At 43.2% G+C, this 23,766-nt stretch overlaps 1 protein-coding gene across 5 annotated transcripts in view; it reads left to right on the top strand.

Annotated features, from left to right (window-relative positions):
* Positions 1 to 6,222: 6,222 nt before the first annotated feature.
* The window catches only part of cfap58 (cilia and flagella associated protein 58), a 292,411-nt gene continuing 274,867 nt past the window's right edge, over positions 6,223 to 23,766 (top strand). Inside the window, exons 1-2 of one of the 5 annotated variants that reach the window (XM_072239678.1) lie at positions 6,223 to 6,650; positions 9,262 to 9,379. Coding sequence is in view for 1 of the 5 variants with exons in the window: in XM_072239675.1 (XP_072095776.1) it covers positions 6,645 to 6,650 (6 nt within the window). In the remaining 4 variants the exon portion in view is untranslated. Of the gene's footprint in view, positions 6,651 to 9,261; positions 9,448 to 23,766 lie in introns of those variants that run through there. The other 4 variants (XM_072239679.1, XM_072239675.1, XM_072239681.1 and 1 more) reach the window with 4 other exon arrangements.

Below are 23,766 nucleotides of genomic sequence, written 5' to 3'. Positions count from 1 at the left end.
CCATCCCTTGGTGGTATCAATTGCACCCCCTTATCTCTTCTGACCCACAGACCAGACGCATGATTTAGGAAAAAGGAGACAACAGGTCTGTAAGGAGGAAAATATTCTTCACCAGTATTTCATCTTAATGATGTACATTCAAGTAGGGATAGAACATTGATCAATAAGAGGGAAAACATGCCATCACCATATTCCAGCTTGACACCATTTTGTCTTCGAACTTCCATTTTATTTTGGCATGTCCCAAAGAAGAATCACAATTAACATTTTCTTAACAAATCTAAGCGGAATGTCTTAATTTTCAAATTCCTTTTCTTGTTGCAGACAAATCACACCCACATCAAGGTTGCTTGAATGTCTGGTGACACTTGTGGGGTGACCCAACACATGTTGGTGTTAACACAAATGATGCATTTCACTGAATTTATGGATATACATGTGACAAAGAAGTAAACAAATATCAAAATATGTAGGAGAATGAGGGTGACCTTATAGAAATGTTAAAAATTATGAGAGGCACAGGTAAAGTAGATGGCCTTTTCCCCATGGAATTCCCCAGCAATTATAGCCTTGAGTCTGTGTGGATAGGTTTTGCACATCTGGGCACTGCAATTTTTCTGCCATTCTTTTTTACAAAACTGCTCAAAGTAAACAGTCTTTTCCCCATGGCAGGGAGATCAAAACTAAGGGAGAGGTTTAGGTGAGAGGGGCAAGAGTTAAAAGGGACCTGCAGCAGCTTTTAGAGACCAAATGATGGAAATTGGGACTGGCTGAGTGGACACTGTGCTTGGCATGGGCTGGTTGGGCCGAAGGGCCTGTATCCATCCAAATTGCTCTATGGGTAAATAGCCTGTATTGCTTTGCACACAAACACACACACACACACACGCGCACTTTCCATCTGCATTGACTGTGAAGGAGATTTAAAATGGCAGTACACTTTTAAAAGACATCTGTTTTATATGGCAGTATACTAGGGAATTATTCTGGGTATAAATAGCTAGTTAAACACTTGCTATTTTTTGCACTTGGCAAAATCAGTGTTGCTACTGCAGTTAACTATGGTATAAAAACAAAGATTGCCAGTTGTATTACACCCTTCACACCCCAGACTTCATTTTGTCTAATTAAGTGTTGTCACTGCTCATAATGCAGATTTATTGTTATCCACTGGCACAGTTATCAGTTAACATTCTTCAGTGATGTGGAAAAACACACGTTTCCTTTTTGTGTTGTCAGAGGAAACAAGGACTTTCTTCAGACTTGCTTCTCAGAAGACATTCTATTTCTTATAGTGAACACTTGTGGTTATTTTTGGTGCCCACGAGCTTTCCATGGTAGAACAAGGCACTGCATATAGGCTGAATGTAGATAACATCAGATTTGGTTCATGATCATTATATGGGAAACAAAACTCAAATAGATGAAAAGAGAGATGAATAGAAATGGCTTGAAAGATGTGTGCATTCAATACAATATTTCAAGTTATGGTATACAGTGCTTTTTACTATGTTCTTTAAGTTTACCAGCTCTTCCAGAAGCTGCAAGTGAAAAATAACTTGGCAAGAGATTTGTTAATACTAACTTGAAGTATAAAATATTTATACAACTTACAATACATCAGAATTCCTACCAATTGACACTGAAAATTAATATTTAATATCGCATTATTGCTTACCTTAATTATTGTCAATTATAAAAAAAGTAACTAACAGTCCTGTCTCTATGTTCATCTTTCCTTTCCCTTTCATTATTTGTTTTTGTAGATTTTAATTTACAAGGTTCACTGACATTTTTTGTACATGTGACTACGTAGTCCTTCAGCTACAACCCCTTAAGACTTATTTACCCCTTGATTTCCAATGGCTCCTCTGCTTATTATAGATGCCCTTCAGGCTTACTCATGGAAAAGATTCAATTGTGCCTCTTAAAGCTCTAATGCAGACAATTGCATCTCTGATCCCAAGCTGGTAGATGGGCTGCTGACTTCTAAATGAAACTTACCAAGTGATCTTCCCAGCAGGTAACTTCAGAAACTACTCTAATCCTTCCAGGTGAGGCAGAACAAGCCTGTCCTCAAAAAACTCCCTTTATGCCTGTTCGCAATCATCCCAAGATAACAAGTCAATATTTTGAAGAAAATGTAAAATGCTTCCTGACTTGTAAGAGTACGTGTACTGTGGAGAAAGAATATGTGGAATTGCACAGGAAACGTTGAGTCTTGAGTTAGGAATACATGGAAGCATGGCACTTCCTGCAAGCATACACACCCATTCCATCTAGTTAGCTTCAATCCCATCTGTGGCTGAGGTCTCTCATTAGCCATTTGGCAAGTTAGCCCGAGAGGCCTTCAAAGGCATTCAGGAAGCATCTCCAACTGACAGCACCTGGTCCCTCACAACGTAAAGCTTCGCCCACCACACCTGACCCATCCACAAAATATGGCCCAACTTTCTTTTTCTTTTCCTTCTTCTGACTTTTAATGGCGGTTGGCAGTCCGCCTTAAAGGTGCATTACCAGCTAGCATGGAGTGCAGTGTAAAGAGTTGGGAAATAAAACCCCGACTAGTTCTTTTAAAAATGAAAATTAAATTGCCCCTAAAAGCCTTGTAGGTTTTAAATAATTCAAAACAATATTATGAGCTAAATTGAAGTCACTTCCATGATTTAGCAAAGTTTTAAAATTAAAACCGTCAACCCCCAAAGCTGGCAGTGCAGCCCTGTATTTGCTTTATTTCAACCTTGTATCTTCACATTGTAAAAGAATGTTCAACTGTTTCATAATGATGACAACACCTACACACCCCAGAGTGATGATTTCCAACAAAATATAAGGAATAATTAAGCAGAGTATGTCCCATTCTAAGATGAGTCAATATAATTCCTCCCCTTCTTTTCTTATTGGTCCACCCCGTCCACAGTATCTCTCTGTGCCAATTACATCTAACTCCACCCACAGGACCTGCTCGTGCCAGTTACATCTAAATCCACCCACAGTATCTAAATGTGCCAATTACATCTAACTCCACCCACAGTATCTAAACGTGCCAATGACATCTAACTCCACCCACAGTATCTAAACGTGCCAATTACATCTAACTCCACCCAGAGTATCTGCCCGTGCCAATTACATCTAACTCCACCCACAGAATCTACCCGTGCCAATTACATCTAAATCCACCCACAGTATCTAAATGTGCCAATTACATCTAACTCCACCCACAGTGTCTGCCCATGCCAATGACATCTAACTCCACCCAGAGTATCTGCCCGTGCCAATTACATCTAACTCCACCCACAGAATCTACCCGTGCCAATTACATCTAACTCCACCCACAGAATCTGCCCGTGCCAATTACATCTAACTCCACCCACAGAATCTGCCCATGCAAAATACATCTAAACACACCCACAGAATCTGCCCGTGCCGATTACATCTAAATCCACCCACAGTATTTAAATGTGCCAATTGCATCTAACTCCACCCACAGTGTCTGCTCATGCCAATGACATCTAACTCCACCCAGAGTATCTGCCCGTGCCAATTACATCTAACTCCACCCACAGAATCTACCCGTGCCAATTACATCTAACTCCACCCACAGAATCTGCCCGTGCCAATTACATCTAAACACACCCACAGAATCTGCCCGTGCCGATTACATCTAAATCCACCCACAGTATCTAAATGTGCCAATTACATCTAACTCCACCCACAGTGTCTGCCCATGCCAATGACATCTAACTCCACCCACAGTATCTCTCCGTGCCAATTACATCTAACTCCACCCACAGTACCTGCCCATGCCAATTACATCTAACACCGCCAACAGTATCTGGCCCTGCTAATTACATCTAACTCCACCCAGAGAATCTGCCCGTGCCAATTACATCTAACTCCACCTAGAGAATCTGCTCGTGCCAATTACATCTAACTCCACCCACAGTATCTGGCCGTGCCAATGACATCTAACTCCACCCACAGTATCTAAACGTGCCAATTACATCTAACTCCGCCCACAGGACCTGCCCGTGCCAATTACATTTAACTCCACCCACAGTATCTCTCTGTGCCAATTACATCTAACTCCACCCACAGAATCTGCCTGTGCCAATTACATCTAAATCCACCCACAGTATCTAAACGTGCCAATTACATCTAACTCCACCCATAGTATCTCGCTGTGCCAATTACATCTAAATCCACCCACAGAATCTGCCCGTGCCAATTACATCTAACTCCCCCATCAGTATCTCTCCGTGCCAATTACATCTAACTCCACCCACAGAATCTGCCTATGCCAAATACATTTAACTCCACCCACAGCATCTCGCCATGCCAATTACATCTAACTCCACCAACAGTATCTGCTCGTGCCAATTACATCTAACTCCACCCACAGTATCTGCCCGTGCCAATTACATCTAACTCCACCCACAGTATCTGCCCGTGCCAATTACATCTAACTCCACCCACAGTATCTGTCCGTGCCAATTACATCTAACTCCACCCACAGTATCTGTCCATGCCAATTACATCTAACTCCACCCACAGTATCTCGCCGTGTCAATTACATCTAACTCCACCCAGTATCCCTCCGTGCCAATTACATCTAACTCCACCCACAGTATCTGGCTGTGCCAATTACATCTAACTCCACCCACAATATCTCACTGTGCCAATTACATCTAAATCCACCCACAGAATCTGCCCGTGCCAATTACATCTAACTCCCCCATCAGTATCTCTCTGTGCCAATTACATCTCTCCACCCACAGAATCTGCCCATGCCAAATACATTTAACTCCACCAACAGTATCTCGCCATGCCAATTACATCTAACTCCACCCACAGTGTCTGCCCATGCCAATGACGTCTAACTCCACCCACAGTATCTCGCCGTGCCAATTACATCTAACTCCACCCACAGTATCTCGCCATGCCAATTACATCTAACTCCACCAACAGTGTCTGCCCATGCCAATTACATCTAACTCCACCCACAGAATCTACCCGTGCCAATTACATCTAACTGCACCCACAGAATCTACCCGTGCCAATTACATCTAACTCCACCTACAGTATCACTCCGTGCCAATTACATTTAACTCCACCCACGGTCTCTCGCCATGCCAATGACATCTAAATCCACCCACAGTATCTCTCCGTGCCATTACATCTAACTCCACCCACAGAATCTGCCCATGCCAATTACATCTAATTCCACCCACGGTATCTGCCCCTGCCAATTACATCTAACTCCACCCACAATATCTGCCCATGCCAATTACATCTAATCCACCCACAGTATCTGCCCGTGCCAATTACATCTAACTCCACCCACAGTATCTGCCCGTGCCAATTACATCTAACTCCACCCACAGTATCTGCCCCTGCCAATTACATCTAACTCCACCCACAGTATCTGTCCATGCCAATTACATCTAACTCCACCCACAGTATCTCGCCGTGCCAATTACATCTAACTCCAACCAGTATCCCTCCGTGCCAATTACATCTAACTCCACCCACAGTATCTGCTCGTGCCAATTACATCTAACTCCACCCACAGTATCTGCCTGTGCCAGTTACATCTAACTCCACCCACAGTATCTCACCCTGCCAATCACATCTAACTCCACCCACAGAATCTCACCCTGCCAATCACATCTAACTCCACCCACAGAATCTACACGTGCCAATTACATCTAACTCCACCCACAGTATCTCACCCTGCCAATCACATCTAACTCCACCCACAGAATCTCACCCTGCCAATCACATCTAACTCCACCCACAGAATCTACACGTGCCAATTACATCTAACTCCACCCACAGTATCTCGCCCTGCCAATCACATCTAACTCCGCCTACAGGACCTGGCCCCGCCCACTGGGCCCACGTGCCCCTGAAGGAGTAACGCTTCCTATTGCATTTCCAACTGCGCCCAATGGGCCGTAGAGTGAATAATAATTAAATTTACCGCTCGAACCCCACAGCACTCAGTCCCGCCGCTTTTGAAGAGTAAGACCTTTGAATTAAAAGGTGCTTGCCCCCTCCATTCCCTCGTCCTTTATGACCAATGTATTTACACTTATACAAGTTAGTATTTCATTCCAGAGTTCACCTGTAAGAATTTTTTCGCTCGGAGGCGGAGCCATGACGCGAGGACGTAGAGACGCGCAGACGCACGGCTGACGTCGTTGCTAGGATGCACAGAGGACGCGGAGAGATTGGGGTGGCCGCGGTATCGCGGCTGAGCGTTGGCGACACGGAACCGGGAGGCGGCGGCGGCCAGACAAACGGTAGCAGGACCGTCGGCAGCCAGACAGATTTCGTCAGCGGTAGTGCTGCGGGCGTCTAGACATATAGTGTCGGCGGCAAGGCAGTGGACAGTCAGACAGAGAAGATCAGAGGCAAAACCACCAGACAGACAGGCGACGACAGGGGGGTAGCTATAGGGGGCCGGTCAGAGAAATTCAGCGGCACCCATACTGGCAGCCAGACAGGAGGCGGGGCCACTGTTACTGGCAGCCAGCCAGGAGGTGGTGGGTCCAACCTGTAACCTTTTTTCCTGACCCTCGGCTCTGCCTCCCAGCCTTTCCTGCCCAAGCCTGCCCTGTGTCTGAAACTCTGCAAGCATCATGACGGTAAGCAAATGCAACCTCAGTCTTTTTAGTCAAGTCCATTTTCCTGGCATGATTGCGAGATCACCATGTTCCCAATCACCGATTAGTGGGTATCAAACTAGATTATTCAGTCTCAGATTCCACCGTCTCCAACACCCGCCCTCCCCCGCAATTCCTCTGCTGGATGGTAGGTAGCTGGCTGATATTCCGCTCATGGAGGGGAAGTCCTCTGTCTCCATAATACAAAAAAAGTTCTATTGATTCATCCTTTATGCAGGCACCTATCATTCTAAACTTGACTCTTCCTAGTTTGAGCCTTGTCTTCTCCATCTGCTCCCAGTTTAACAATGCTTTGTCTTCAAAGTTATAATCCTTATGTTCAAAATTGTTCCTTATATTAACCCTCTCTGCCACTGTAATTTCTTCAGATATCTCCAGTCCTCTAAATCTGGTTTCGTCCTATTGTGAATATAATCACTGTACTGCATTTGCTTTGCCTGTACCATTACTTGCCAAAGCTTCAATCTCTATACCCTCTCACTGCCTCTCTACCCTCCTTTTACAATGCTCCTGGAAATCTACTTCTTGACCAAGTTTTTAGCGGCTGTTTTCAAATTGATTTCACTATCCTTCCATGAAGCTATTTGAAGTTCTTTCCCTATATTAAAGTTGCTATATCAATTGAATGTGTTGTAATCCAGTGGCTGTTGTTTATTGTCTGTTATGATACTGTAGTCACTTATAGGCATCACTTTATTGTTGGAGGGAAAGTGCTGTGCACAATTCCAACACTTAAAATGGTGGCTACGTTTTAAAATATTTTGATGTACCAGATTAGTTAGAAGAACTCACCAGGTCAGGCAGCATCAATGGAGAGGGATAAATGGCCAACATTTCAGGCCGAGATCCTTCATCAGGACTGGAAAGGAAGGGAAAATATGCAGAATCTTTTGTGTTTATTTACATGTATATCTAAAGCAATGATTTGATTTCAAAGTTATAATCCTTATGTTCAAATACATTTTATTTTTAACACTCTCTATCCTGTAATTTTGATATATACAGCATAAATAGAAATATAAAAAAGGCCTGTTTCATCAGCACTGTAGATATGATCTGCACAAAATTTTTGAAGTACGATTTCCATGTTTCTGCATCTACAGCATCAGCACTACCTTACTCCTATGTGCTTTCTTGAATTAACTGTGGAGCCGATAACCATCTTTTTCTTTAAAGCAGTGATTCCCAACAGGCACATTAGGCTAAGTAGTCGTTGGCGGGGGCGGGGTACAGTGAGCGGCAGCTCAAAGCTCAAGACCTGACTGACTGTTAGTAGAGCAGGCACTTCCGAAAAAAAGAAGGATGAGACACTGGAACACAGGAAGAACCATAACTCTGCAGGTGGTAAACACTCGTCTTTACAGTGGCAATTTCATCAAAACTTGCCAACCAAACAGACAATATTGGGAATGCATAAATTAGCAACCAGAGTGCCCAACAGTTCTCTTTGACTTGTGTTATGGAATGTCTTGCCCTGAAACATCGACTGCACTCGTTTCCATTTCGTGTATTTTGCTTGAATTTCCAGCATCTGCAGATTTTCTCTTGTTTGTGAGTAGTGTGAGGTGGATGGCTTTTAATTTGGCCCAGTAGAGTAATATCTTCAAGCGGTGTCAAGTCTTTTCATGACATTTTGGCAAGAGTCTGAAGTTTTTTAAAGTCAAAATAAATAACAAAATTAGTAAAAGTCACTGCTTTTTGAATTGGCATCCATCATCCCAAATGGATTGTGCTTGCTGATGGCGAAGTTCTAAACTCAAACAAAGACTTTATGCACCATCAGATATAAATAGCCTCAAGTACTCTCATTAAAGGGACATTATACTATAACTACCCAATCTTCAAAGGCTGGTTTACTTCCCTGTTTATTCTCCATGGCGGGTTTAGCTACCATTTGTGGATGGCTCCAAGATTGTGGGTATTGTGGACAGCAAGGAAGGCTATCATGGCTTCAGAATCAGAATCCTTTATTATCGCCAAGTATGTGGACACATACAGGGAATTTGTTGCCGGTTTCCCTGAGCTCTCACTGTACAGAATCAAAAAGCAAACAAAACAACAGTACAAATAATAGTGAACTATATACAATGAGGTATACCTGTGTATGTACAGGTGGACGTGGTTTATAATAGACTAAAATTCAAGTGTTCATAAGACTGATGGCATACAGAAAGAAACTGTTCTTGTACCTATTTGTCCTGCCATACAGTGATCTAAAGTGCTTACCAGAAGGAAGGAGTTGGAACAGGTGATGTCCAGGGTGTGATGGGCCTACAATGATGCTGCTTGCTCGCTTCCTGACTCTAGATGCGTATAAGTCCTGGATCGAGGGCAGCTTCACACCAATAATCCTTTCCGCAGCCCTGACGGTTCTTTGGAGTCTATTCTTGTCTTGTTTGGTAGCTGATCCAAACCAGACAGTGATGGACGAACAGAGAACAGACTGGATTATTCCTGAATAGAATTGAATCAGCAGCTCCTGAGGCAGGTTGTACTTCCTTAGTTGACGTAGGAAATGCAACCTCTGCTGAGCCTTTTTACTAAGAGTGTCCGCTTTGGGTGTCCACTTCAGGTCCTGAAGAGAGGCTTGCAGAGGGATCTGCATCGGGTGGAAAAATGGGCTGACAAATGGCAGATGGAATTTAATGCAGTGAAGTAAGAGGTGTTGCACTTCGGAAGGACCAATCCAGGTGGGTCTCACACAGTGAATGGTAGAGCACCGAGGAGTGTGGTAAAACAAAGGGATCTGAGAATACAGGTACGTAATTCATTGAAAGTGGTGTCACAGGTAGGTAGGGTGGTAAGCAAAGTTTTGTGCTCTTGGCCTTCATAACTCAATGTACTGAGTACAGAGGATGGGATCACAAACACAAGAAAATCTATAGATGCAGTGGATCCAAAGCAACACACACAAAACTCAGCAGGAACTTAGCCGGCCAAGCAGAACCTACAGAAAGGAGTAGTCAATGTTTGAAGGTGGGAGGAGGGGAAGAAGAAATACAAGGTGGCAGGTGATAGGTGAACCTGGGAGAGGAGGAAAGGGTGAAGTAAAAAGTTGGGAAGTTGGTGAACGAGATAATGGTCTGGAGAAGGGGAAATCTGATGGGAGAGGACAAAAGGCTATAGAAGAAAGGGAAGGGGGAGGAGCACCAGAGGGAGGTGATGGGCAGATAAGGAGATAAGGTGAGAGAGAAAAACAACATTGGGGGATGGTGAGGGGGAGGGGGCAATTATCAGAAGTTTGAGAAATCGATGTTCATACCCAGATGGAATATAAGATGTTGCTCCTCCAATCTGAGTGCAGCCTCATCCTGGCAACAGAGGAGGCCATGGACTGAGATGTTGTAATGGGTGTGGGAAGTAGAATAAAACAGGTGGCTACCAGGAGATCCTGCTTTTTCTGATGGTCAGAGCGAATATGCTTGGCGAAGCGATATCCCAGTCTATGTCAGGTCTCAAACTTTGGGCTCTTGGCCTTCATAAATCAATGTATTGAGTACAGAAGATGCGATCACCGGGCCACACTGAGAGCACCGGATACAGTAGATGACTCCAACAGACTTGCAGGTAAAGTATCACCTCACCTGGAAGGACAGTTTGGGGATCTGAAAGGTAGTGAGGGAGGAGTGTGGGGGCAGGTGTGGCACTTGTTCTGCTTGCAAGGGTAAGTACCAGGAAGGAGATCAGTGGGGAGGGACGAGTGGGCAGGAGGTGGGACGTTATGTTGAAATTTATAAGACTTTGGTGAGGTCTAACTTGGAGTATTGTCTGCAGTTTTGATCACCTACTGACAGGAAAGCTGTAAATAAGGTTGAAAAAGTACAGAGTAAATGTACAAGGATGTTGCGGGGTCTGGAGGACCTGAGTTATAAGGAAAGATTGAACAGGTTAGGACTTTATTCCGGAGAACGTACAAGATTGAGGGGAGATTTGATAGAGGTAAACAAAATTGTGAGGGGTATAGATAGGGTAAATACAAGCAAGCTTTTTCCACTGAGGTTGGGTGAGGCTCTTCGTCACTCAGAGGGTCATGAGATAGTGGAACTTTATACCAGCACAAGTGGTGCGTGTGAGTTCGATTTCAATGTTTAAGAGAAGTTTGGATAGGTATATGGATGCTTGGGCTATGGTTCCAGTGCTGATTGATGGGAGTAGGCAGATTAAGTGGTTTGGCATGGACTAGATGGATGAAGGGCCTGTTTCTGTGCTGTACTTTTCTATGAGTCTTGGTATGGGAGTTAATGAAGTATTTGGAGTGGAGATATTACACAAAAAAGTCACTAAACTTCTTTGTCTCAACAAAAAGAGCAGTACAAAAACAATAATTCCAATAGCTAAGGGAATTGTCTATTGGAAAAGTGCAAAATAAATCTGTAAACCAATTTAACGCAGCGCTAGTTCACCCAGAAACTGAATTTGCTACTGCGGAAGCAAATGTGCAACAGCTAGAAAGGTCTTAGCTTTTGTTTCAGCTAGAGCGTTAAGCCGGTCAGGGGTTTAGTATGAGTCTGCAAAGGAAATTTGTGAAAGGAGGTGTCTTGCTCATTTGATCATGTCATTTCAGTTACTCTCATATTACACAGAGAAATATCCTTTTAAATTGACTGAATTTCTTCCAACCATTGTTAACGCATACCAAATGAGAGAAAATCTGCAGATGTTGGAAATCCAAGCAGCGTACACAAAATGCTGGAGGAACTCAGCAAGCCAGGCACCATCTATGGAAAAGAGTCGATAGTCGACATTTTGAGCCAAGACCCCTCATCAAGACCGACTGAGTGCTCATCATTGAGTCCTGATGAAAGGTATTGGCCCAAAACATTGACTGTTTACTCTTTTCCATAGGTGCTGCCTGGCCTGCTGAGCTCCTCTAGCATTTTTATCAACTCCTTTTAGAACATCTATCTTAAATCATTTCTTAAAACTGGACTGGTGTTTCAATCTTGAGATACCGAACATAGATCAAATCATCAAATTAATCTGAGTCATTTCCCTTATAAACTTTAAGAAGTAAGTGATACTCTGATAGCAACATGGCTGAATAAATTTTGTCATCAGAAATCTTGTGCTCTTGAACTGAAGGATCACATCAGTGCTTTAATGAGAGTGAGCACTGTCAAGGCATGGATATACAAGCAGTTTTACTCTATCATTTTTTGTTAAGAATCATGGAAATTATTCTGGGCCAAATTGTTTTTTTCTCTCTCTGGCCATTGATAGTAGCACCATGCAACTGAATACACAGCAGTAATTGAAGACTTGTCTGTGTATATAACAATGTCTCCTTAGGAAGAAATCTTATCTGTGTAACCCTAAAATTTAGAATTATCAATTTGTCTCCAATAGTGAAAAACAAACATGATAAATTCTGTAAACATGAGGAATTCTGCAGATGCTGGAAATTCAAGCAACCCACATCAAAGTTGCTGGTGAACGCAGCAGGCCAGGCAGCATCTCTAGGAAGAGGTACAGTCGACATTTTGGGCCGAGACTCTTCGTCAGGACTAACTGAAGGAAGAGCTAGTAAGAGATTTGAAAGGGGGAGGGGGAGATCCAAAATGATAGGAGAAGACAGGAGGAGGAGGGATGGAGCCAAGAGCTGGACAGGTGATTGGCAAAAGGGATATGAGAGGATCATGAGACAGGAGGCCTAGGGAGAAAGAAAAAGGGGAGGGGCAAGGGGTATAGTGAGAGGGACAGAGGGAGAAAAAGGGGAAAGAGAGAAAGAATGTGTGTATATAAATAAATAACAGATGGGGTACGAGGAGGAGGTGGGGCATTAGTGGAAGTTAGAGAAGTCAATGTTCATGCCATCAGGTTGGAGGCTACCCAGACGGAATATAAGGTGTTGTTCCTCCAACCTGAGTGTGGCTTCATCTTTACAGTAGAGGAGGCCGTGGATAGACATATCAGAATGGGAATGGGATGTGGAATTAAAATGTCTGGCCACTGGGAGATCCTGCTTTCTCTGGCGGACAGAGCATAGGTGTTCAGCAAAGTGATCTCCCAGTCTGCATTGGGTCTCGCCAATATATAGAAGGCCACATCGGGAGCACCGGACGCAGTATATCACCCCAGCCGACTCACAGGTGAAGTGTCACCTCACCTGGATGGACTGTCTGGGGCCCTGAATGGTGGTAAGGGAGGAAGTGTAAGGGCATGTGTAGCACTTGTTCCGCTTACAAGGATAAGTGCCAGGAGGGAGATCAGTGGGGAGGGATGGGGGGGACGAATGGACAAGGGAGTCGCGTAGGGAGCGATCCCTGCGGAAAGCAGAGAGAGGCGGGGAGGGAAAGATGTGCTTAGTGGTGGGATTCTGTACATGCTGGAAATCCAAAGCAGCACACACAAAATTCTGGAGGAACTCAGCAAGTCAGACGGCATGTATGGAAATGAATGAATAGTCAATGTTTTGGGGTTGAGACCCTTCTTCAGGACTGGAAAGGAAGGATGACTGAATAAAAAAGTGGGGGAAAGGGAGGAAGATTGCGTAGTTGTTAGCACAACACTTTACAGTACAGGCAACCAGGATTCAGTTCCTGCTGCTGTCTGCAAGGAGTTCGTATGTTCTCCTCAAGACCGTGTAGGTTTCCTCTGGGTGATCCAGTTTCCTCCCACGGATGTACCAGTTGGTAGGTTAAATTGTCCCGTGATTAAGCTAGGATTAAATCGGTGGATTGCTGTGTGGTGCAACTCAAAGGGCCAAAAGGGCCTATTCTGCACTGTATCTCAATAAATAAACAAATAAATTAGATGATAGGTGAAGTGAGGTGGGTAGAAAAGGGAAAGGGCTGGAGAGGAAGGAATCTGATTGTAGAGGAGGGTGGACCATAGGAAAAGGGAAGGCAGAGTGAACCCAGGGAAGGTGATAGGCAGGTGAAAAGAGGTAAGGGGCCGAAGTGTGGAATAGAAGAAAAGGGGAGTGGAGGGAAAAATATTTTTACTGGAAGGAGAAATTGAAATTGAAGTTATTCTTTATACCGCAGTACAAAATATTCACTACAGAGCAAGGTGTCTCCCAGTGGAGGTTGGTTGTAGGGGATTCGTAGCCCATTCTTTAGTTAGAGCCTTCAACATTTTGGGCATCGAGGGAGAGAGGAAGAGGAGAGCCATCCGCAGTACCACCGATGCGGCAGAGAGGGCCTCAAGATGGCTGCGGCTCAAAAGAGGAGAGCCATGGAGTCATAAGTAGCTAGCCATCTGGACACAGGCTGGGGTCTGATCAGCCCCGGCTGGGTCACCTGGAGGAGGTTGTATGATGTTGAAAGACCCGAAACACCTGATGATTCTAGGAACATCACTGAAGATGTGTTTAGAAGCATCAATAGATGTATGTACACAGATTAAGGGCAAATATGACATCTAGGTAGGTACAATAGACCGTAGGACTAAAATTTCTAATAACTTACTGGACTTATCAGTTTCATTGAACAGGGAGGAAAATTTTTTGCTTTATCTTAGCTTCTGCTTCAGTGCACCTTTCCATGTAAAAAAAGGTGGGTCAAGGACTTTGCTGAAGCTTTTTATAAGATAAACCAGGAATGCAGAAAGTTGTCATGTTACCTGGCATTCATAGCAAGAGGATTTGAGTACAGGAGCAGGGAGGTACTACTGCAGTTGTAGAAGGCCTTGGTGAGACCACACCTGGAGTATTGTGTGCAGTTTTGGTCCCCTAATCTGAGGAAAGACATCCTTGCCATTGAGGGAGTACAAAGAAGGTTCACCAGATTGATTCCTGGGATGGCAGGACTTTCATATGATGAAAGACTGGATGAACTAGGCTTATACCCGTTGGAATTTTAAAAGATTGAAGGGGGGATCTTATTGAAATGTATAAAATTCTAAAGGGGTTGGACAGGCTAGATACAGGAAGATTGTTCCCAATGTTGGGGAAGTCCAGAACGAGGGGTCACAGTTTGAGGATAAAGGGGAAGCCTTTTAGGACCGAGATTAGGAAAAACTTCTTCACACAGAGAGTGGTGAATCTGTGGAATTCTCTGCCACAGGAAACAGTTGAGGCCAGTTCATTGGCTATATTTAAGAGGGAGTTGGATATGGCCCTTGTGGCTAAAGGGGTCAGGGGGTATTGGAGGGAAGGCTAGTACAGGGTTCTGAGTTGGATGATCAGCCATGATCATACTGAATGGCGGTGCAGGCTTGAAGGGCCGAATGGCCTACTCCTGCACCTATTTTCTATGTTTCTATGTTTACCTTGACATTTAACAATGGAATTGAATAGTAGCCATAATTGGAGACATGAAAACATCTAAAATCTTTGTAGTAAGTATGTTTATAAACTTATTAGTCATAAAGAGAAATTGCAATAAGATATTTGTCAATCAAGGTCTTGATTTTTAAAAAAAACTGGAGTTTTCCACAATGTTCTAGTCTAACAGTTCCAATGTCATGTTACCCTGACTGAGACCATTCAATGACATAAGTGTTTATGCTTACTTGAAGTGTAGAGAGATTCATGTCAAGGAGTTTTTCTATTCATTTATAGAGGGGTGTTAGGGTGTTAATAATGTTTCTGCAGGTGATTCTTTGCCTTCCTGTGTATTTATGTTTAATGCAGTCAGAGTGAATGTTTAAGTGGACCAGAACAATCACTTTGCTAGAGGCAAGGTTTAAGGTTTCCAGTGTATTAGTTCACATATGATCAAAACGTAAGGGCCATTTAGTGATATTTAAATTAGAATCATCATTACTCTTGGATCACCCTTAAATAATATTCTGAGTCATTAAGGATGAGACAATTTTCATAATAATGGTGACTTTGTCTGTGAAAAAGCAAATGGTGAGTAAGGCAGCACAGAACAATGTTATAAGCACAAATATTAAAAGAAAAATGTAGCAAAAGCAATATTTCTTTCTGGAGTGTGAGTCTGTCGAACCCTGAAGACAACAATACATTCCCTGTACTGGTCTAATATAAAGGTTCCACGCAGTCTGGGAGAATAAGTCCTGCTGGAGAAAGTTTGATGTTAACTATGGAGACAGTTTTACTTACGGTCTTGTTTCCTCTCCTACTCTTGATTACCACAGTCCTATTGTCAATATATGGTAGTGGGTAGTGGCCCCATATGCCACTACTACAGGGCGTGACGACCCTGCCCTACACAAGTCCCAGGCTCAGCTGGCTCCGGCTGACAGTACCCGGTATGGGCCCCTATCCAGTGTTACGGATCCCACTGCCTTGTGGGCACCTTCAGGAGAAGAGAAGGCTGAGGAGTAAACCCTACACAAATCCGGAGTGGGGCTCCTAAGGCGGTTGGATGACGTGTTACGTCACCTCCCAGCAGCTCCTGCAGCCAAGCTGATGCCAAATGTACTGCTTCATATTCCTTTGGACCACATCCGCGAGGCCGAGAGGGGGATCTTGATGTCTGGGCAGCCCAGGATCTCCATATTCATCGCCCAGGTCTGCGCCCCGGGGCGCATCCATTGTCTACTTAAACAGACGGAGCCATCATTGTCAATAACCTGGGCAATGAGACAAAGAGGTCTCCATCTGGATAGAAACTAGGGCTGAAATTACTTTTATGGAATTTCTTTCCTTGGATGCAGTCCTTTTTTGTGGTCTTCAAACTCTCTTGTCAAGTTCTTTTGCTTTCTCTTGAACTCTCCTAAACTCTCTCAGTTCCTTGAGGAGAGATTCCAGCTGCAATCAAGAGGCGTGAGGGAGTGAAGGAATCGAGAGATTAAGGGAGGCCTGGCAAAACTGGTCTACTCTAGAGCCAAAGAAGCCTATGCTTTCCTTAAAATGTAACTGTTAGTAAACAAAATGCTATTGGGTTTTGGCGATGATTGGCAATTAGATGTGTTTATAGATGGACACTATCCATTAAGAAATAATATGTAACATTCTTATATTCATGTCATGTCATTCTTATGTAACATCCTATTTTCATAATTGACATTTTGTTTACGACAGCTGCATTTCAGGGACAAGTGTAGCCTTCTTTGCCTGTAGAGTAGACCAGTTTGCCAGGCCTCGTTTAATCTCTCGATTCCTTCGCCACTCGATTACTGCTGGAATGGAGTGCTGTACTCCAATTGTATGTCTGTTTGTTCACACATGCCTTGAAAGCCTTTATCACTGAAGGAAGACCCTCAGTTGGCATGTAGCCAGGTGGGAGTCCCAGAATATGGAGTTTTGGAGTACCGTGATGGTTACCGTCTCACTACAAGAAGTCATGGAGACTAACCACATATATCCTGCACAAAGATCAATTATCACGAAAATATACTAATTAGGTTTCCAATGAGCTGGGTTGCTTGGGATGACAGAAGTGGGTCTGTCTAATTAATTGGCACAGTTGATTTTGTTTGTCTTTTATTATAGGACAGACATTCTTTTTTTTGCAATGAATCACTTACAATCGGTCAGCATGTAAGGCTACCAGTATAACATGGTTACTTTCTCCTAAGGTGGCTTGTGTGCCACCGTGATTTTGTCCAAATCCTTGGTGAACCTTGAATCAATGCTTCCCACTTGTGGGTAGGAGGCATTTGCTTCTTATCTTTTTTAGGGCAGTCCACACAAACCTTCTAGTTCCTCTGGCAACGCTGGAAGGGACTGCAGGACATTACTTCCCACAAGGCAAAACCCAATAGCCTGAATGGCAGTGATGCTTCACTACCAGATGAACTCAACACTTTCTATGCACGCTTTGAAAGGGAGAACACAACTACAGCTGTGAGGATTTCTGCTGCACCTGATGACCCTGTGATCTGTCTCAGAAGCCGATGTTAGACTGTCCTTAAAGAGAGTGAGCCCTCGCAAGGTGGAAGGTCTCGATGGAGCACCTGGTAAAGCTCTGAAAACCTGTGCCGACCAACAAGCGGGAGTATTCAAGGACATTTTCAACCTCACTGCTAGGGGCAGAAGTTCCCACTTGCAACAAAAAGGCAACAATTATACCAGAGAATAATGTGAGCTGCCTTAATGACTATTGCCTGGTAGCACTCACATCGACAGTGATGAAATGCTTTGAGAGGTTGGTTATGACTAGACTGAATTCCTGCCTCAGCAAGGACTTGGACCCATTGCAGTATGCCTGTTGCCACAATATGTCAAAGGCAGACGTAATCTCCATGGCTCTTCACAACGGCTCTAGACCACCTAGACAACACAAACACCTACGTCAAGATGCTGTTCATCGACGATAGCTCAGCATTTAATACCATCATTCCCACAATCCTGATTGAGAAGTTGCAGAACCTGGGCCTCTGTACCTCCCTCTGCATTTGGATCCTCGACTTCCTAACTGGAAGACCACAGTCTGTGTGGATTGGTGATAACGTATCCTCCTTGCTGACGATTAACACTGGTGCACCTCAGGGGTGTGTGCTTATCCCACTGTTCTACTCTCTGTATACACATGACTGTGTGGCTAAACATAGCTCAAATACCATCTACAAATTTGCTGACGATACAACCATTGTTGGTAGAATCTCAGGTGGTGACGAGAGGGCATACAGGAGTGAGATATGCCAGCTAGTGGAATGGTGCTGCAGCAACAACCTGGCACTTAATGTCAGTAACACGAAAGAGCTGATTGTGGACTTCAGGAAGGGTAAGATGAAGGAACACATACCAATCGTCATAGAGGGATCAGAAGTGGAGAGAGTGTGCAGCTTCAAGTTCCTGGGTGTCAAGTTCTCCGAGGATCTAAACTGGTCCCAAAATATTGATGTAGTCATAAAGAAGGCAAGACAGCGGGTATACTTTATTAGGAGTTTGAAGTGATTTAGCATGTCAACAAATACACTCAGAAACTTCTATAGTTGTACCGTAGAGAGCATTCTGACAGGCTGCATCACTGTCTGGTATGGGGGGGCTACTGCACAGGACCGAAAGAAGCTGCAGAAGGTTGTAAATCTAGACGGCTCCATCTCGGGCACTAACCAACAAAGTACCCAGGACATCTTTGGGGAGCGGTGTCTCAGAAAGGCAGCGTCCATTATTAAAGACCTCCAGCACCCAGGGCATGCCCTTTTCTCACTGTTACCATCAGGTAGGAGGTACAGAAGCCTGAAGGCACACACTCAGCGCTTCAGGAACAGCTTCTTTCCCTCTTCCATCCGATTCCTAAATGGATTTTGAAGCTTTGGACACTACCTCACTTTTTTTTAATATACAATATTTCTTTTTTTCCACATTTAAAAAAAAATCTATTCAATATACGTAATTGACTTGTTTATTTATTATTATGTTTTATTTTATTTATTATTGCTATTTTTTCTCTTTCTCTGCTAGATTATGTATTGCATTGAACTGCTGCTGCTAAGTTAACAAATTTCACGTCACATGCCCGGTGATAATAAACCTGATTCTGATTCTGATTCTATAAAATGTATTCATCCCCCTTGGAAGTTTTCATGTTTTATTGTTTTACAACATTATATCACAGTGGATTTAATTTGACTTTTTTGACATTGATCAGCAAGAAAAAGACTCTTTCATGTCAAAGTGAAAACTGATCTCTACAAAGTGATCTAAATTAATTACTAATATAAAACTGAAAATAATTGATTGTGTAAGTATTCACGTCCTTTAATTATGACACACCAAATCATCACTGGTGCAGCCAGTTGGTTTTAGAAGTCACATAATTAGTTAAATGGAGATTACCGTGTGTAGTCAAGGTGTTTCAATTGACCTGTTTCTAGAAGGTCCAACCACTGGTGAGTCAGCAAAAAGTACACCATGAAAACAAAAGAACACACCAAGCAACTTCGTGAAAAGGGATTGAAAAGCACAAGTCAGGAGATGGATACAAGAAAATTACCAAGTCACTTAATATCCCTTGGAGTACAATTAGGTCAATCATTAAGAAATGGAAAGACTATGACACAGCTGTAATTCTGCCTACAGCAGGCTGTCCTCAAAAACTGAGTGACCATGCAAGAAGGGGACTGGTGAGGGAGGCCACCAAGAGATCTATGACAACTCTGGAGGAGTTACAAGCTTCAGTGGCTGAGATGGGAGAGACTGCACATACAACAAGTATTGCCCCGGTTCTTTACCAGTCACAGTTTTTCGGGAGAGTGGCAAAGAGAAAGCCACTGTCGAAAAAAAACTCATATGAAATCTCAGCTAGAGTTTGCTAGGAGGCATGTGGGAGCCTCTGTAATCAGCAGGAAGAAGGTTCTATGGTCTGATTAAACCAAAATTGAGCTTTTTGGCCATCAGACTAAATGCAATGTTTGGTGTAAGCCAAACAACACATCACCAAAAACACACCATGCCTACTGTGAACCACAATGGCGGCTGCATCATGCTGTGGGGATGCTTCACTGCAGCAGGCGCTGGAAGGCTTGTGAAGGTAGAGGGTAAAATGAATGCAGCAAAATACAGGGAAATCCTGAACGGAAACCTGATGCAGTCTGCAAGAAAACTGCAACTTGGGAGATTTGTTTTCTAGCAAGACAGTGACCCCAAACATAAAATCAAAGCTACACAGGAAAGGGTTAAAAACAACAAAGTTCATGTCCTGGAGTGGCCAAGTCAGAGTCCAGACCTTAATCCAATTGAGAATTTGTGGCTGGACTTGATTTTCACTCACAATCCCCATGCAATCTCACAGAGCTTGGGCAGTTTTGTAAAGAAGAATGGGTAAAAACTGCAGTGTCCAGATGTGTAAAGCTGATAGAGACCTATCCACACAGACTCAAGGCTGTAATTGGTGCCAAAGGTGCATCTACTTCAGAACGAGGGGTCACAGTTTGAGGATAAAGAGGAAGCCTTTTAGGACCGAGATTAGGAAAAACTGCTTCACACAGAGAGTGGTGAATCTGTGGAATTCTCTGCCACAGGAAACAGTTGAGGCCAGTTCATTGGCTATATTTAAGAGGGAGTTAAATATGACCCTTGTGGCTAAAGGGATCAGGGGGTATGGGGGGAAGGCTAGTACAGGGTTCTGAGTTGGATGATCAGCCATGATCATACTGAATGGCAGTGCAGGCTCGAAGGGCCGAATAGCCTACTCCTGCACCTATTTTCTATGTTTCTATGTATACTAAATACTGACTTGAAGAGGATGAATACTTATGCAATTATTTTGATTTTTTTTATATTTGTAATTAATTTATTTCACTTTGTAGAGATGTTTTATCTTTGACACAAAATAATTTTTTTCTGTTGATCCGTGTCAAAAAAGCCAAATTAAATGCATTGTGTTTCAATGTTGTAAAAACAATAGAACATGAAAACTTCTAAGGGAGGTGAATACTTTTTATAGGCCTTGTACCTTCACCGTCAGCTTCATATTTGTACCATGCTGGAATTCCTTTGTAATTGGGTTCAGTGGTGTCTAGGAGAGTTCTTGAAGCATCAATCTGGATATCTTTTTACTTTTTACTGCCAAAATGCTGGCCTCCCTTGCCATAGTAAGGTCCACTCCAACTGCTTGTTTTACTTGTTTATCATCCAGTTTATTACTAGAGCTGTGCAAGAGGCCTGCAGTACATTCTGAAATGTGTAAAACCTGTATTAATAGTCAAGTCAATAATAATACATAAATATTCTTCTGAGTGGACAGATGTGGAAGCAGTTTACCTCTGACTCTTCTCCATCCAGTAGTTGACCAGATGTGAAGATTCCTTTCACCACATTCCTGACATAATTAGAGTCTATACATTTCAAGACTAGTTCTGTTGGCTTTGCTTGTTTTAGACATAATTCTAGGGCTTTAGCCTCTTATTGATCCCGGGGGAATCAATTTCCCCCGGGATCAATAAAGTATGACTATGACTATGACTAAACTGAGATGAATCATTCCATCAAGGGTGCATTTGCAACTCGTGGTTCAAATCAAATTCTGTTTCCAATAAAGAATTTTCCTTTTATAATCAAAAATAAGGATTACAATTAAGTGGAACCATCATTCTGGATTTTCATTGTTGATTCATCACAGCACCATGTTTGAGAATAATGCTCTTACAGATGTGGGTCATAGAGAAGATGGTTCTGCATCTTCAATGAAAGGTAAAGATAGTAAGTCATAGCTGTCCGGAATGTATTCTGACTTTAAGTCTTGTAAAAGTATTTGCTATTCTCCATATCCAATTATGGTAGCTCTCTGTTCATTTTTTTGGTAACTTGCTATCAGTTTTTAAAGCCACAAACTCTGAATTACAATTAGTTTGCCCCTTTACAGTAAACATATGGAATACCATAGTAAGACATTGTTCTAAGGCTGTAAATTTCTGTTCTGTTGGGTAAAATTACAAAAGGCATAGTGTATGGGGGCTTATGTTTCTTCCCTCTCATTATAACAGATGACTACAGCAGTTTTTGGAGAAGCACACATTTGCAGAACAAGAGATTTTGTTAGGTCCCTTGTCCAAAGGTCTATTGCTTGCTGAACTGCATTCATCAATTTCTTTAGTGTCTCATAATCTTCTGGGGCAAAAACAAAAGGTTTCACATTTCTCTGATTTATATCTGTCATAAAATAATTTTGACAATTGAACATCATCAGTGTTGTGTATGTGGCCTGGTTACACAACAATGCTATTAATAAAAAGGCTGGAGACGGGAGCTAAGGTTCATGGTTCTTTACTGGCAGAAACCGAACTTGGTACACACGTGCAGATCAATACGTGCTTAATAGCGCATGCTCAATATGTGCCTAATAGCACATGCAATGACGTGTCCCTACAACATAAAATAGTCCCTTATTATACTGTAGGCCATACAGTACACTCCTCCCATTTTATTTTAATAGTGTATCAACTGTTTTTTTACTGGGTCACTATGCTAAACAAATATGTCTACCCTTAACATACAAACGCCTACCATTTGTTTACTTAATAACTTAATAGCAAATCATAACAAGCCCCCTTTTTTTCTTTTGTTATTTTTTACTTTTTTTTACTTTTTGTCTGAGACCCATTTAGAACTCAAGTCGCTGGGGAGGTCTTCTCTGCCTCTCCGGGTAACATTGGACTTGAAACGTTTGCTTTGGGGAATGAGTCTCCACAGGTACCTCAGGTGGGTCCTCAGCACTGATGACAGGCCCATCTGTGGATGAAGCTGATGTGGTCACAACTGGAGTGTTTGCTTCTATGTCCAGGGAGTCTGGGAAAAGTGTTGTTGTGTCTTTCACCTGAGCATCCAGGATTTGGTTCACATGCCGTCTCCATACATTCTCTCCCACCTGTACTCAATCCATCAGTGGCGGAAATTATACCCGGTTGCCACGTTTCAGTCTGGTAATCACGTGCAAGAACTGACTGTCTCACACTGAAGCTCCATGTTGACTTAGCATTCAAGTGTTTGTTTTCCACATCACGCCATACATCTGGTTTGAGAAGATCCATGCGGGACCTCAGGTTCCTGTTCAGAAACATCATCGCAGGAGTCTGGTTAGTGGTTGCATGTACTGCATTACAATAGGCAAGGAGGAAGTTGTCTACCTTGTGTTGTAGTTGTCGATTTTCGCTGTCCATGGCCTTGAGGGCTTTCCTGAATGTTTGTACAAATCTTTCTGCCGAGCCATTTGTGGATGGACGGTAAGGGGCAGATGTAAAGTGCTTGATTCCATTGTTCTTCACAAAACTTTGGAATTCTTCAGAGACAAATTGCCATCCATTGTCTGTGCAGATTTGTTCTGGTATGCCGTTCCTGGTGAACATGATCCTCAGCACTGTAATGGTCTTTTCTGATGTGGTTGTCTTCATTTTGATGACCTCTGGCCATTTGGAATATGCATCAACAGCGATTAAAAAGATAGAGTCCATGAATGGTCCAGCACAGTTGATGTGCACTCGCTGCCATGGTGATGAGGGCCACTCCCATGGATGGAGAGTGGCTTTTGGTGGTGTGTTCTGGATCTTCTGACATCCAGAGCAGTTCTTCGTCAAGTCTTCAATCTGTTTATCGCTTCCTGTCCACCACACATAAGCACGGGCAAGACTTTTCATCTTCACGGTACCCAGGTGCCCCTCGTGTAGCTCCTCCAGCACTCTGGTGCCTAGCTTGGGAGGAATCACAACTCGTGAGCCACACATTAGTGTTCCTCAACACACTGACAACTGCTCCCTCCTCGCTGAGAAGGTTGGAAACAGT

The sequence above is a fragment of the Mobula birostris genome, chromosome 21 (genome assembly GCF_030028105.1).
Source record: "Mobula birostris isolate sMobBir1 chromosome 21, sMobBir1.hap1, whole genome shotgun sequence".
NCBI lineage: Eukaryota > Metazoa > Chordata > Chondrichthyes > Myliobatiformes > Myliobatidae > Mobula > Mobula birostris.
Note: the sequence above shows the minus strand (reverse complement) of the source record. Positions and strands in the feature narration are given on the sequence as shown.